The following is a 16,108-nucleotide window of genomic DNA, read 5'->3' on the forward strand; positions in this document are numbered from 1 at the left end:
CTCTAAGACAGGTTCACCTACAGGTTCGTCCAGAGCACACACTATTTAGATATTATATGTGAACATCGCAGAGCAGTTTGTGATGAATGATCGGCTTAAAAACACTGAAGCACGTGTGACAGACTATTAATCGTGTCTGGAGGACATGCCCCCCCCCCCCCCCCCAAAAGAAATGAGAATAATATTAAAGATTATACATGTGTTCCTATTCTCGTGAGAGTCGGGTGTTTTTGGCAAACTTCTTTCTTCCCACTAGACTTTGACTTTCAACTTATTATGTGGTCAGAGAAAAGTCAAGATTCACTCATGGGATTTCGTTCGTCCCTCCTCTTATTGAAAATGCCAGTCTGTCTGTGTGCGTGTGTGTGTGTGTGTGTGTGTGTGTGTGTGCGTGCGTGCGTGCCTGTGTGTGTTTTGGTGGTCTCTCTCTCTCTGATAAGGCGGTTGGGCAGTGAGGGGGTTGAGCAATCAGAGCAGGGCTTAAACCACCGGCCAGCACGGAGCTTCCTTCCTCAAATGAAAATCAACAAACAGTTGGAGGCTTTTATAAATGGGGACTATGCTCCGTTCTCAGTCGTTGTATCAGTCTCGGAGCGTCGAACAGTGAGCTTTGAACCCTCGTTAGTGTTGGTTTCCTAACGTCGACATCATGTGCGCCACAGCGCACTCTCTGCTGGTCTGCGCGCTTTTCCTGTGCGGGCTGGAGGAAGCGCTGCTGTCCCAGCGCGGACACTGCGCCGGCAATCGGTGTTTCGTGCTCCTACGCGAGCCCGAGGACTTCGCCGGGGCGCAGAGGAGCTGCAGAGACTCGGGCGGACAGTTGCTCGCGATCGACTCGGAGCAAGAAGCGGAGACGCTGGCGAACGCGCTGGGCGAGCGCAGCGGTGGAAGTTACTGGCTCGAGCTGCTCGGCAGCGGCGCCGCGGCGGAGGGAGCCGCGGCAGGTCTCCAAAACTGCTCCTCCGTCTGCGCGTCGGCGGGAGGGAGCCCCGCGGTGTCGTGGAAGCGGTGCCGCGACCGACTGGACGGGTTCCTGTGCCAGTACACGTTCAGCGAGCCCTGCGGTCTCCTGCAGGCAGGCGGGAGCGCGCAGGTGGTGAGGTACACCACGGCCAGGGGCTTCGAGGTCAACGATTCGGAAACGTTCCCACCGGGAACCATCGCAGCGGCGGGAGAGGTTGCCGGAGAATATCCGGACTCGAAACACGTGTGTTTCGAAGGGAAGTGGCTGCGGGCTCCCTGGCGATGCGAGGTCCTGATGGGCGGCTGCGATCACGGCTGCAATTCAACAACAACGACGACACACACCTGCACCTGTCCCGCGGGACAAACGCTCCATCCCAACAGCTTCAGCTGCGCCAAAGGCCCGTGCGTCGACTGCGCCAAAGACCCGTGCGTCGACTGCGCCCAGGGGTGCCTTCCGGAGGGAGACTCCTACGCGTGCGTGTGCGCATCCGGCTACAGGTTGGCGCGGGACGGGAGGAGCTGCGTGGACGTGGACGAGTGCGAGGAGGCGGACCGGTGCCCGGCCGAGGGCGAGGAGTGTCTGAACACCGAGGGGGGGTTCGAGTGCGGGTGCAGGGAAGGCTTCGACTTGGAGGACGGAGCGTGCATGAACGTCTCGATCTGTGATGAGTGCGAGCACATGTGTGAGAATAGCGGCGGGGTTTTCGTGTGTGCGTGTCGAAAGGGCTCCAGGGTGTCGGCCAAGGACCCCACCAAGTGCGAGCAGCACTGCGCCGAGAGAGACTGTCTGGCCCGATGCGACAACAGCGTGCAGGACAAGACCATGCAGGATTGCTACTGTCCCACTGGCTACATCAAAGACGTGAGGAACAACACCGCCTTCTGCACCGACATCGACGAGTGCGAGGACAAGGGGCTGTGCGACCACGAGTGCGAGGACTTGTTCGGCGGGTACCGGTGCTTGTGCAACGGGGGCTTCGAGCTGCACGGCGGCAAGTGTGTGCCTGTCCAAGGGCCGGAGGAGGAGGGTGGGTCAGGCTCTCCTCCTCCTCCTCCTCCTCCTCCTCACACCACGCCGGCCGAGGCTCACCCGGCCGCGGTGCCCTCTTACATCAAGACCGGCAGCGTCCTGGGCATCGCCGTGTTCATGGCGCTGTGCGCGGTGCTGCTGTGCGTCGTGGTGCGGAACATGACCAAACGCTGCAGCAGGTTCGAGCTCTCCTCCTTCAGGCGGCCGGACATCGACGTCTTCTACCTGCAGCAGGTGACCACGGAGACCTACAAGAGGCTGTCCTTCGACAAACAGTTCAAAGGCGACCTGCAAAGACTGGGAAATGGAGACGCGTGAAGGAATTTGGCCTTAATGCTTCCTGAATGTGTGATATAGATTTCTATATGGAATTGGCTGTCTATTAGCCTCGTGGTTATCATTTACATGGAGCTGGGGGTTCACCATTTTAATTGCCCAAGATGGGAAAAAATGTTGGATTCGTCCTTCCCAAAGCAGACGTAAGAAGTAAAAAAAAGGTACTAAAACGTTAGTATAGTCATTTTTCTTAAACTTATATTGTAGTTCCCTCATGTGAAAAATGTTATAAAAAAACCCAACATCAATATGTGCTTCAGAGCCGCCCTAAGCACCGCCACTCATACTGTAAATCGAACGCACCTTCTGTAAATCGAACACACCGGTCATCAATTTAATTTGTTAGCCGTGTTGCGTTACATTATACCGATGTCCGCCTTCATGCTTCTTTTAAGATTTTTTGAATCTTAAAAGTAGCCACAACTCACAAAAGTGGTCCAGTGTTCAATTTGAACTTTCAATATTCCAAGTGACACAGCGCTGAGCGGAGTGTAGCTGTCGTCATGTTTTCTCGGCCGACGGTTCGACGGCACACGTTAGCCGAAGACACCTCGACTGAACCCAGAGGCTTGTTTGAGGGCTGGCTAGCCGGTGAATGTTTATGGCAAAATGTTGAAAATTAGTCATGCGTGTCCTTTTACTGTGACATTGCCTTTATCTTTGACTTTATGAGCTACTGCCTTGTCCATCAACTGTCTGACTGACTGTGGTTGTATCGTGCCTATATGGTTACCGCAGGGCCACCAGGGGGCCAGGGGGGGCCCTAAGCAGCCGCTCGGTTCGCCTATGCCTTGGACCGGCCCTGCACATGTTTAGTCACTGTCAGAGGAGTGCGTGGCTTCTCTTTCATTTCACCCAGTTTAAAGTGAACTAAACTGGAGACACACACTGCTGTTAAGTTCTTTAGCACAAAATGTGCCTTTTTTCTTCTTTTTTTTGCTCGACATATTTATTTCCCTCACAACAATGTAATATTCCGCGTAATATTGCCCGTAATGCTTCACTTAGATGTTTAAATGTTTTCACTTCTCTCCAGTCAAGAGCACACAGTGACATTGGACCACCCACTATTCGTTTTCGGGAGGCACGGGGCCAATGTTTGCTTTTTGGTTCGTCCAGATCGGGGACAGTGTCTTCTTTCAAAGAGCCATCCGTCATCAGGACATTGAAACAAACTGCTGGGTTTCCTCAAACTCGTCATATCTGCTATAGAGGAACAGCTCAAACAAAGCAGATAAAAAGAAGAAATGCAGAAATCCCCCCCGAATCTGCTTCATCACATTATACTCTTGCTCATAATGCGATGAGGTCACTTCAACAGTGAGAGCTGAACTGTCTGAGGGGGATCGCGAGTAGCTGAGTTTGACTATATGCATCAGTTATTGTCACCCTCATGGATAATGTGGCGGTGCCACAGGGGCTTACATTGCTCCCACTGGACATTACCATGAGGTTATTAATGGGTTGTTTTTTTTTCAACTTTGCCGTGTAACATGGCTGCTCCCTTGAATGGGGGAATGCTCGACATGAATGTAAACCATGTGCTGCTATAACGTCTATACTTCTGTAACCGAGCCTGGTCTGAAAAAAACACGTGCACCTCCTTCTGATACTCCAGGGTGTCTGTACTTGACAGGCTCATTGCAAGCTTCTTTGTTTATTGTCATTTTCTTTTTCTTTTGGTTAAACATGTCACTATTGAATGATTCTGTAAAATTCAAAAGAATAAACACTGGAGCTTAAGCCTGTACTCTGATTGTTCTCCATCACCAGAGTTGGTTTGTTTGTTGGGAGGGTTAGGATATCATTTATTTCATTTGGCCCAGTTTTTTCTCTTTATTTTCTGCACCCCAGAAAAGCAATTTATTACCTAAAATACGGGGTAATAGCAACAACTTTGCACTCACATTGCAGAGTTGCCTTGAGGTATACAACTAGTTGACTGCAATTTGCAACAAGTGCAGCATCAGAGCCAGAGTGCTGCAGTATTCACAACAGAACAGCGAGTGAGGGGAAAAAACCCCGGGGGAGATATGAAAACAAGCTAAATGCAGACCCTCATCTGTTTATCCTCATCTCTGTTTCATCCCCCTCCTTATGTCCTTACAAGTTGCAGGGCAGGACATGCAACATAATAAGGGAATGGAGTCGGTGTAAGCCCCAAAAAAATCAATTTATGTATTTCAGTACTTGTCTCTTGCTTGTCAATATATTTTAATATGTTAATTGCCTCTATCTCCTGTCCATATTTCGAGATATACTTACGCTCATGTATAGAAAATGTCTCTAACAATGTGAGTGATGCATGACGTCACCTATCACCACTTTAAACTCCACAAGAATCTCCGACTCGTCTCCACTGACATTTTGTTTGGAGTGGAGTTGGGAGGGGCCTCAATGGGGCTGGGTTTAGATGGCCCCCCTCTTGCGTGCGCGCTCTTCGCTGCGTAAGTGCGTAAGAAGCCGTGCGTAATTGGGGGATGTGGTCCGCAGTGCCGAGGAGAAAGTTTGCGGGGAGACATAGCGGGCCCAGCGGGCTGATTAACAGAGAGACTTCCTTCCTTCGCCGGCGCACTGGCGTGGAGCTGCGGGTTATAAATGCGAGCTAAGCCCGTTCCTCAGACAAACCATCCTCGTCCAGGACCGAGAGCTCGAACAGCGACCGAGGTTCAAACATGAGGGATGTGGCGGGACCGTTAGTTTCTCTGTTGGTTTTCCTGGTGGGAAGAGCCACCGGCGTGGAGCCGACCAGCGGCTACTGCATCGGGAACCAGTGTTTCGCGCTGGTCCAGAACCCCGGCGACTTCGCAGCGGCGCAGAAACAATGTCGAGACCTTCAAGGCCACTTGATGACGGTGCGCTCGTCTGTGTCCCATGATGTTCTCTTGATCCTGTTGGAGAACTCTACGGGGCGGTTCTGGATCGGTCTGCAGCTGACGACCGGCTGCCCGGACGCTGCCGCCGGGCTGAGAGGCTTCCAGTGGGTGACCAAAGACAGCCAGAGCGACTTCTTCGACTGGGCGCCAAGTTTTGACAGCAGCTGCTCTTCCCATCGCTGCGTCTCAGTTTCCAGGGAGAGCAACTTTAAGTGGGTTCAGGAGCCATGCGGCGAGGAGGCGGTCGGGTTTCTCTGCGAGTTCGGCTTCACCGAACCGTGCAAAGGTCTGACGGTTGCAGAGGGCGAGTCAGTCACCTACATGACCCTCATGGGATTCGGGGGCGAGAATCTGCTCTCGCTGCCCCCCGGCAGCATCGCCACCCGCATGCCATCCGAGCTCAAGTACGTCTGCTTCTCCCAGCAGTGGCTGCAGGCGCCCTGGAGCTGCGAGATCGGGGAGGGCGGCTGTGAGTACAAATGCGCAGTGGACCCGAGACAAGTGCCATCCTGTTACTGTCCCCCGGGACAGAGCGTCAACCCCGCGAACAAGGTCACCTGCGAGGTGGGCGTGGAAGACCCGTGCCTGGCCCTGGGCTGCCAGCATGTCTGTTACGCGAGCGGGGACTCCCACGCGTGCACGTGCGACCACGGCTACAAGCTGGCGGCGGACGGCAGGTCGTGCGCGGACTTCAACGACTGCACGGACCAGCGGCAGTGTCCCGGCGACAACTTCGTGTGCGTCAACACCGAGGGCGGCTTCGCGTGCGTCTGCAGGGATGGATACGCGACGGCCACCGGCGGCCTGTGCGTCGACGAGAACGAGTGCGTGTCCGCCCCGTGCGAGCACGAGTGCGCCAACACCGCCGGCAGCTACACGTGCTCGTGTTATGACGGGTACGAGGTCGACCCGGCGGCGCCTGACAGGTGCAAGCTTCACTGCGGGAAGGAGGAGTGCCCCGCGGAGTGCGACCCGAACGACGCGTACCAGTGCTACTGCCCCGAAGGCTATGTGTCGGAGCAGAGGGGCGACCATACGTTTTGCATAGACTTCGACGAGTGCGAGTACCTGTACTGTGCCCAGCACTGCGAAAACACATTCGGCGGCTACGTGTGCTCGTGCTCCCCGGGATACACGCTGGTTGGCGAGTACTCGTGCGTAAAAAGTGAGGAGGAAGAGGCGACCTCGCCCGCAAGCGTCCCCACATCGACGCCACATGTACCCCACCCCGACCCGACGAAGCGGCCCTCGGGGGTGCCAGCGGGGGGCCTCGTCGGCATCATAGTGTGCACTGCCCTCTCTATTGTGCTGCTAGTGTGTCTGGCTCATCACATCCTCAACCGCAGAGCCAGGGGGAAGATGGAGACGAGCGGTGCGCTCAAGGCGGAGGAGGACGAGGCGCACGGTTTGAGGTTGACGAGTGACATTTATTAGACTTAAAATAATAAAATGGAATCAGCATCTGAGAGAGAGAGAGAGAGAGAGAGACGTGTGAATGTACAGTGTGGGGAGAGAAGGATGCAGGCCTGACAGCAAAAGCAACCCAGAGGACAGGGGCGTGGTGACGTCACGGGGGCAAAAGGTCACTTCAAACTCAAGACAACCGAAATATTACGCAAACAGCTAAAGTTTTTCTTTGGAGGAAGGATTCACTGCCACGGAAGACTCTTTTATTTGTATTTTTAAATCTAGCTCTCTCTCTCACACACACACACACACACACACACACCACAGAGTCGACGTGAGAGGAGTTACACAGTTCTTTGCTTTTGAAGAAGTTTGTGATGGAAAAATTATTAAATTATACAAATGTGAATAGAAGAGAAGTGTGTCTGTGTGTGTGTGTATTTTTCCCTCTTGACTCTTGACCTCAGCGCCTCACACACACAGGCCGAGTGCCCCACCGCGTGGAGGAGAAGTGAATTACACGTCACCTGGGCAGAGAAACAGCTGCCAAATTGAGCCTCACACAGTCTAACGTCAGGTTTTTTATATTTTAAAGGACAGTTTTTACACGCGCGCACAATCCCTCGCCACACATGTAATCTCTTCGCCACACATTCGTTGTCAAACACTTTTGCGGGTCAAGATCATAAAATCACAGGGATGCATGTTCATGCTCAATACACCGATTAGAAATATAAATGTAAACTTCCCTAGATGCCAGAGGCTTTCTCACTTTCTTGATTCACCAAATTCTGCCATGGATTTCTGGAGACTATGTACAAATGTCACAACAAACAAAGCTTTGTCGTTACCATTTCATATTTACGGTTCCAGTGTAGCAGGTTGTAATGTGGTGGTAAAAGCAACATGTCCTTAATGTATCAAAGGAAACCACAAATTCTGCAGTAAACTGTCCCCTGTGCCTCATTTATTACCATTAATGACATTACTGGATTGTTAATACTGATGCATCAATATGGAACAGACATTTCCGTGTTGTAGCTGACCATGTAAACAACTTCATATGGAATTTAATGTACAGTTAAATGATGGTTAGACCTCCTACAAAGGGTCGCAAGTTAAATCTGGGTGGTCGTGATTTAAATAATGGGGTAGAAAGAAGAAAAAACAAATATACACAAATGTATTAATTCATTTATTATTAATTATTCACTTTAAAAATAGGTGTAGCGAATTAGATATTAGTTTTTCCCATCCCTGCAGTGCAGTAGATGTAGCAGAAACGTGAAAATACTAAAATAAAAAGTACAAATACCTCAAATTGTACTAAAACACTGTACGTATGCACATTAAAAACTGGAGTAAAGAAATAGATGCAGCAGTTGTAGCAGTATTGTTGTTGTACTTATACTTCTGATGCTAAAATGATTCTTCTCAGTGGTGAAATAAAACAAATTGTCAGAGGTACAAGAACTTCAGTGTAGTTTTCAGGTACTCGATCTTTATATGTCATAGTTTCCTTGTAATCTGCTGCAGTATAAAAGCAAATATTCAGCTTTTTTATTCCACTTCATTTATTTGATTTGATCTCTGATCGAGAATTTACATAACAACTAAGATAATATAATGCATTTCTATATGTTAAACTAAATCACGCAGACTAATTTCAATAAGCTCCATTATATTATGACCAACTACAACAATTAAAATGGTAATTCTACATTGCATGATTTATAATTCGGATCCAATGATTTAATGTTCCTGACGTGGTTCATTCAGTATATTGCATATATGTTTACTTTTGGTACATACATTGACTTTTAAATTGGGTACTTTTACATATATTGGACTATTTCATTTTGTCGTATTGAAAATTTTATGAAAGGAAAAAATCTGACTAATTCTCCCTCTACTGCCATCCAATAACTTCACGTTTTCTTTGGAAGGTCACTGGTAGAAATAGTGTTTTTTTCCTCCACCGTCATCACACCAAAGCATCATAAGACACCGTTTCCCATTTCATATAGTTCTAAATAACAGCAGAAGACATGTCCGAATGCTTTTTGGATGTTGACTTTTTCTGTATGTAGATTTGACTAATGTTTTATCACAAGTGTTGCCTTTAACTCAGATAACGTGTGTTTTTCTCAACCCATCTTGTTTTCTTTATTTGCTTTTTAGGGAGCCTATTGTAACATCTGGCCAGGGACTGCAGATGAAAACCAGCCTCTTGGCTAAATCTGGCATATTTACAGAAACGTATATTAATATGCACTGTCCCTGTCAAATACAATAAAGATAAAGATAAAGATGTAAGTTACTATAATGTCATAACCAACATAACACAAATAAATAAGGAATAATGTATTAGAAATACAAAATATAAAGTATAAAAAATATTGTACTAATGCTACAGTACAATATTAATCATGATATAGTAATTATATGGTAGACTGCCACTACCACTAGTAGTACAATAAATAAAACTAGTACCAGAGGTAAACGTGACAGCAGTAGGACGAGAAGAACACAGTACTTCTACTAGAGGTGGAAGAAGTACTCAGATCTTATACTCAAGTAAAAGTACCGATCAACAAGGTTTAGAAATACGTCACTCCTACTTAATGGAAAGTGGGAAATTATTATGATCAGAATATGCCGGGAGAAACAAGTACTCATCATGCAGAAAGCCATATTTCAGAATATGATATAATAATTAATGATGCATTAGTGTGAATGTGTTCATCACTTAAACGTTAAACGAAGCTGATGGTGTAGAGTTGATTCAACCAGGTGCTTTATTTGTTTGTGAATTTCCCACCCGGGATCAATATCATTTCGTGGTAATCTGTAATATATGGAATCACAATTTATGTGTTGATTATTTTTGGTATCATTAAACTAAATCTGCAAAAGTAGCTAAAGGTCATTAAAAATAAATGTAGAGGAGTCAGAGATCCTTTTTTTTTATCATACTCACAGCATCGTTGCATTTGCACCAGGACTACAAGTTGTGGCTACAGCAGGCAGAGTACTGGAGTACAGTAGCAGGCAGGAGTACTGGAGTACAGTAGGAGGCAGGAGTACTGGAGTACAGTAGGAGGCAGGAGTACTGGTGTACAGTAGGAGGCAGGAGTACTGAAGTACAGTAGGAGGCAGCAGTACTGGTGTACAGTAGGAGGCAGGAGTACTGAAGTACAGTAGGAGGCAGCAGTACTGGTGTACAGTAGGAGGCAGGAGTACTGGTGTACAGTAGGAGGCAGGAGTACTGGTGTACAGTAGGAGGCAGGAGTACTGAAGTACAGTAGGAGGCAGCAGTACTGGTGTACAGTAGGAGGCAGGAGTACTGGTGTACAGTAGGAGGCAGGAGTACTGAAGTACAGTAGGAGGCAGCAGTACTGGTGTACAGTAGGAGGCAGGAGTACTGGTGTACAGTAGGAGGCAGCAGTACTGGTGTACAGTAGGAGGCAGCAGTACTGGTGTACAGTAGGAGGCAGGAGTACTGAAGTACAGTAGGAGGCAGCAGTACTGGTGTACAGTAGGAGGCAGCAGTACTGGTGTACAGTAGGAGGCAGGAGTACTGAAGTACAGTAGGAGGCAGCAGTACTGGTGTACAGTAGGAGGCAGGAGTACTGGTGTACAGTAGGAGGCAGCAGTACTGGTGTACAGTAGGAGGCAGGAGTACTGAAGTACAGTAGGAGGCAGCAGTACTGGTGTACAGTAGGAGGCAGGAGTACTGAAGTACAGTAGGAGGCAGCAGTACTGGTGTACAGTAGGAGGCAGGAGTACTGAAGTACAGTAGGAGGCAGCAGTACTGGTGTACAGTAGGAGGCAGGAGTACTGAAGTACAGTAGGAGGCAGCAGTACTGGTGTACAGTAGGAGGCAGCAGTACTGAAGTACAGTAGGAGGCAGCAGTACTGGTGTACAGTAGGAGGCAGGAGTACTGAAGTACAGTAGGAGGCAGCAGTACTGGTGTACAGTAGGAGGCAGGAGGAAGTAGTAGTACTAGTGGGTCACACGCGGCCCACAGATCCAGCAGGCAGCGCGAGGAAGTGATTGGAGGAGAGAGGAGCGCGTGAAAGAGGAAGGAACCACCCAGAGTCAGCAACGGAAATTGTGACATTCCTCAGTTTCTGGCAGAGAAATCGATGGCAGGTATGTTCAGGGGTCGGAGAGCAGCGGGGCTTTATTAGACCGTTTGTTACCGTCGGTGGAGGGTTTGGGTCGCGGCGCGTCACCGCCTCGTCCCACAGGAGACCAGGGGCACTGCCCCCCCCCCCCGGCTCTGGACCGGACCGGCCCGGGTAAGACCTCCTCCTTTACTACCCGGTCGAAACCAACGCAACCTGCCGATAGGACGAGAAGAACAGGACTCGCTTTTCTTTCAACCAACACGTTTCTACAAAGTCGATTAATCAAAGTCGACCTTTTTCTTTTCGACTGGACGAATGCAGAAAAATGCTCTTTAAAAAAAAAATAGACTTCCTGCACTGTGCAACAAGTCCCCGCGAATCGACAGCACCCAGCAGACACAACCCCGAGGGATCATTTATTTATTTATCATGTGGAGAAAAGAAGACGAATCAGCTGATGGCTGCAGTGAACATTGGAGATACAGGGCCAAGTGCGCTTTATTAAAAAAAAAACCCATCTTCTGCACTTACAGTGAACCGCACACGACTTGGACAATGATGTCATATAGCTGCGATGTAGAATTCAGGTTTTTTTTTTGTTTTTTTAATGTACTGTAATATTATAGTGAACACACACGTGTGAAACCAAGATCTGATCTGTTCACCCTTGCCTTGCTGACCTGTCTGGCTCTCAGGTGTCACCCATGTGTTGTTACATAGGGATGTACCGATCCCAATATTCCATATCGGTATGGGGGCATTATTGGCCAAAATGACTGGATCAGATATCGGAAGAAATGAGAAGTAAAATCCGATCTGATGCATCACAGTAAACACACCAAATAAATGCCTATTGACATTATCTACTGAGCCTTGAAAATCATTCCGGCATGAGGTTTTAGATGGCTTGGTCAATCAAAGTGCATCCTGAACAATGCATCTTTAATATTTTATTAACGAGTGGGGTGAACTGGGCAGTGTGACAGTGGAGCTGCACTATAGTGAACTGCGAACCTGCTCAACGCAAACAGCCTGAAAACCAATTTCCTCCCCCCCCTTTTCATTTTATCCTTACCAATATTTGCGCTGCTGGGCCACTGCAGCAACTCTGCCCCCTTTAAGCCCTGTTAATCTTTGACTTCTCTCCCCGTGGACGTCTCGTTAGGGCGAGGACAGCATGTGGACGCTGGCCCTTCAGTTGGTGTCCATCGGTTTACGCCTGCAGGTACAGTATACACCACTGATCACTCACGCTCTGTCTTCCACAACCTGAACAGGTTGGAAACAACGGTGACCAGAAATGAGGAAATCTGAAACGGAATCGGAATTTCTGATTTGCAACCTTACAAGATTTGCAAGAGACAGTAAACAGTATTGTGGGGCAAATATGCTCAGCTCATTTCAAACCGCCGCTCTTTCACTTTCTTGCCGAGAGTCAGATGAGAAGTTCGATACCACTCTCATATTTATATGGTAATTATGAATAGGTGGGCTGAGGTTAGGAAGGGTGAGTTCATTTTCTTTTTAAACCCATTGAAACATAGACCTCCACGAGCCCCACCCATTTGGAAATGTAACGATACATTCGAGTAAAAATAAAGAAAATGAATAAGAAAAAAGTAATGACAATGATGATGATAATAATGAATGAATGGAATGACAGGATCGTATATGACCTGGGCCTCTCGGTGCCTCTTTCCTCCTGTTTTATGCAACTGGCTGGCGCCCCAAAGTCGCCGCGCAGACGCTAAGAGTGGCAACGATCATCTCACCTAACTCTCGGCAAGAGAGTGAACAGGCATATATATCCCAGATCCCTCAACTTGGAATTCAGTTCCTCTTCCATCCCGCAGGTGACCGCATGCGGCCCGTCGTGCACTCTATATGGCCTGCAAGCCGCCTGCTCCTCACAGGGCCACTACTGGCTTCCCGCTCTGCCCCCCGGCATCACCCACCTGTACCTGGACATGAACCGCATCGGCGAGATCAACAGCACCGCGCTCAGGCAGTATGAGCAGCTGCAGGCATTGGACCTCGGCATGCAGCACGCGCAGCTCGTCATCAGGAACAACGCTTTCCTCAGACAGGGGAAGCTGATCAGGTTGGTCCTCGGCCACAATCGCGGCCTTCGGCTGGAGTCGAGGGCCTTCGCGGGGCTGTTCGGCTTGAAGGAGCTGTTTTTGGATTACTGCGACCTGGACGACTCCATACTGGCGGGCAGCTACCTGCAGCCCCTCCTGTCCTTAGAGATGCTCGATCTCTTTGCGAACAGAATAGAGAGACCGCAGCCCGGACAGTTCTTCTCAAGACTCACAAAGTTCACCCAGTTGAACCTCAAGTTGAATAAGATCACACGCTTGTGCGAAGGGGATCTTGTTGGTTTCAGGGGGAAGCACTTCGCAGTCCTGAACTTGAAGTCCACCGGCTTAGGCAGCATGTATGGTGCAGACTTTGAAGGGGAGAGTTGCGGGAACCCCTTCAGGGGGATGGCATTTGACATCCTTGACGTATCAGGCAATGGGTTCGGCACTAACAACACAAGACGATTTTTAAAAGCAATACGGGGGACTCTGATCACTCAGCTTATATTTTCTCACAGTAACATGGGTAGGGGCTTCTCACACGACAACTTCCCCGATCCGGATGAATGCACGTTCGAAGGCCTCGTGGACAGCGCGGTCGACGCCTTCGATCTGTCGAAAGGCTTCATCTTTGCCCTGCAGACGGCCGTTTTCAGTCCTCTGAAGGTTGCAAGAATCATCGACGTTTCCAAAAACAAAATCAACGAGATCAACAGAAACGCCTTCGACGGCCTTCAGGGACACTTGCGGATGCTCAACCTGTCAAACAACCTGCTCGGAGAAGTATTCTCTCACACGTTCGGCAATCTGACGGACCTTAGGGTGCTGGACTTGTCCTTCAACCACATTGGCGCGTTGGGGTACCACGCCTTCAGTGGTCTTCCTAAATTGCGAGCGTTGTACCTGACAGGGAACTCACTGCGAGACCTGGGTTCTCCTGCATCGTTACCAAACTTAGATTGGCTCCTTTTGGGCGACAACAAGTTGACATCCCTGTACAGTATCACTGACCTGGGTACGAGCAGCATCCACTTGGATTTAAGGAGCAACCGGTTAACTAACTTGGAGGATTTTTATTTCGTAGCAACTAATTTCAAGCGTCTCCAGAATTTCTTCTACAATGGCAACTTCATCAAGTGGTGCACATTAAACAGGAATATTACAGTACCTTATAATAATACTTTGGAAGTGCTAGATCTTAGTGACAGTTTCCTGCAAACAATTTGGGCGCAGGGGAAATGCCTTCACCTGTTCGATCAACTGAACAATCTTCTCGGCCTCAGTATAAGCTCCAACTCGCTCACGACGCTCCCGCAAGGGATTTTCCGAGGTCTCAGCTCGATCATAGAGATCGACCTCTCGTCGAACTCCTTGACCTTCCTGCAGCCACATGTCCTTCCGGTCAGCCTGAAACGACTTGACCTCTCAAACAACTTCCTAGCCTCCCCGGATCCCACGGCGTTTCGGTCCCTCCTCTTCCTCAGCCTGGCGGATAATCGGTTCCACTGTGATTGTAGTCTGGAGCGATTCCTGCAGTGGCTGAATGTGAAAAATGTAACATTCCTGAGCCCAGCGGAGGATTTCACATGTGAGTTTCCCGCTGCTCTATATAAACTTCCTCTTCAGAATTACTCCATGATTGTGGAACCGTGTGAAAAGGACGACGAAGAGCTGGTCCGACATCTGAAGTTTGCCCTCTTCATCTTCTCTGCCCTGCTCATCACCACTGTCACCCTGGGCGGGGTCGCTTACGGCCACCTCCGAGGGCACATCTTCCTCATCTACAAAAAGATCGTACGCAGGGTTCTCGAGGGCCAAAAGGCGACGCCTCGCGTCGAGGAGGCGCAGTACGACGCCTTCCTCTGCTTCAGCAACAATGACTACGCGTGGGTGGAGGCTGCTCTGCTGCAGAAACTGGACGACCAGTTTTCAGAGGAGAACATGTTCCACTGTTGTTTCGAGGCCAGGGACTTCCTGCCAGGCGAGGATCACCTCTCCAACATCAGAGACGCCATCTGGGGCAGCAGGAAGACCGTGTGCGTCATCTCCAAGGAGTTCCTCAAAGGTACAGCTTCTCAGATGGTGCTACCAGTCACATGGTAACACTGTGTCTGCTTAAGTTCTGGCCCTTTGCTCCAAGGAATGGGAACAGATTCCCTTTCTTGCCAATTGGTCGATGAGGAGATTGATAGCATTTGACCAAATGTCCACCAAGCTTGACCCTTGACGCCTTGTTGATTTCTGAAAAGATGGCGTTGTAGCCAACACTGTGGCCAGTAAACCCCCAGACTAACCGAGATGTGCCTCTCTCTCTAGATGGCTGGTGCTTGGAGGCGTTCATGCTAGCCCAGGGCCGGATGCTGGAGGAGCTGACAAACGTCCTGGTCCTGCTGGTGGTGGGGAAGGTGTGTATTAGGCTGCTGAGTTAGTTACTAGATGTGCTTTATTCATTTTGGCCATTTGTACACAGGACATAATTATGATGGATGGTTCAGTACCCACTTTTCACCAGTAGATGGCAGGCGTCAAACACATTTAAATAAACATTGAATCCCTTAGGGCGGAAAGCTTTTTACTAATTTACAAATGGAAAAATGTTAACTTCCTCACCGTAAACTGCTTGACAAAAATTCCATTCTGACGCAATACAACCAAAGGTGGCCCACTACCAGCTGTTGAAGTTCAATGCGATCCGAAGGTTCGTTCAGAAGAGGGAATACCTCGTCTGGCCAGAGGACCCTCAGGACCTGGAGCAGTTTTATGAGCGGCTGATCTCGCGGATCCTCCAAAACACCAAGGTGGAAAAGGTGGCGGAGGACGACCCTAGGCCGGCGCCGCAGCCCGGCGGTCGGCCTCAGCGCAGGGACGACGTCGAGCTGGAGGACATCAGAGCGATGGCCATGTGACCTCTGACCTTTGAAGAAACCCTCCCTGCAACCTGTGTCTCCGGCAAGGTACGACTCAGGCTCCATGACCCAATCACATGTACAGTGCAAACACGTGATTGGAATTTACTCAATATAATATTACCTTTTTGTGCGATCAATGTAAATAACAGTGTTTGTAACCATTTACTTCTTGCGTTTAAATAAATAAAAAAAAATCAATGATTAGTCTTTTCAATTAATGAACTATGATTGACTGTAAGAATTGATTTTCAAAATGATTATGTTTTTCCTCACATTTCTCTGTAGATTGTTTTCATTATTTAACTGAAGGAGCCTTTAAAATAAAAATAAAGGTTGCTGCTTTTGGAGTGGTGTTTGATTCCTGAGGGC

At 49.0% G+C, this 16,108-nt stretch overlaps 3 protein-coding genes across 4 annotated transcripts; all 3 read left to right on the forward strand.

Annotated features, from left to right (window-relative positions):
* Positions 1 to 426: 426 nt before the first annotated feature.
* Positions 427 to 4,082, forward strand: LOC118290122 (thrombomodulin). Its single transcript, XM_035617521.2, has one exon. The coding sequence runs from the start codon at positions 650 to 652 to the stop codon at positions 2,312 to 2,314; it is 1,665 nt and encodes a 554-aa protein (XP_035473414.2). The 5' UTR covers positions 427 to 649; the 3' UTR covers positions 2,315 to 4,082.
* A 448-nt stretch (positions 4,083 to 4,530) lies between these two features.
* Positions 4,531 to 7,029, forward strand: thbd (thrombomodulin). Its single transcript, XM_035617522.2, has one exon. It carries the CDS (start codon positions 5,008 to 5,010, stop codon positions 6,640 to 6,642), a length of 1,635 nt encoding a protein of 544 aa, XP_035473415.1. The 5' UTR covers positions 4,531 to 5,007; the 3' UTR covers positions 6,643 to 7,029.
* Positions 7,030 to 10,684: 3,655 nt separating this feature from the next.
* LOC118290534 (toll-like receptor 5) lies at positions 10,685 to 16,086 on the forward strand. 2 transcript variants are annotated; one of them, XM_035618303.2, is made up of 5 exons: positions 10,685 to 10,771; positions 11,915 to 11,974; positions 12,603 to 14,895; positions 15,147 to 15,235; positions 15,488 to 16,086. In XM_035618303.2, the coding sequence occupies exons 2-5, from the start codon at positions 11,927 to 11,929 to the stop codon at positions 15,734 to 15,736; spliced, it is 2,679 nt and encodes an 892-aa protein (XP_035474196.2). In that variant the 5' UTR covers positions 10,685 to 10,771; positions 11,915 to 11,926; the 3' UTR covers positions 15,737 to 16,086. The 2 variants fall into 2 exon arrangements, with proteins under 2 accessions (XP_035474196.2, XP_035474197.2); XM_035618304.2 differs by having other exon boundaries at positions 10,708 to 10,920.
* Positions 16,087 to 16,108: the final 22 nt, after the last annotated feature.

Source organism: Scophthalmus maximus, chromosome 18, assembly GCF_022379125.1.
Source record: "Scophthalmus maximus strain ysfricsl-2021 chromosome 18, ASM2237912v1, whole genome shotgun sequence".
Lineage (NCBI taxonomy): Eukaryota > Metazoa > Chordata > Actinopteri > Pleuronectiformes > Scophthalmidae > Scophthalmus > Scophthalmus maximus.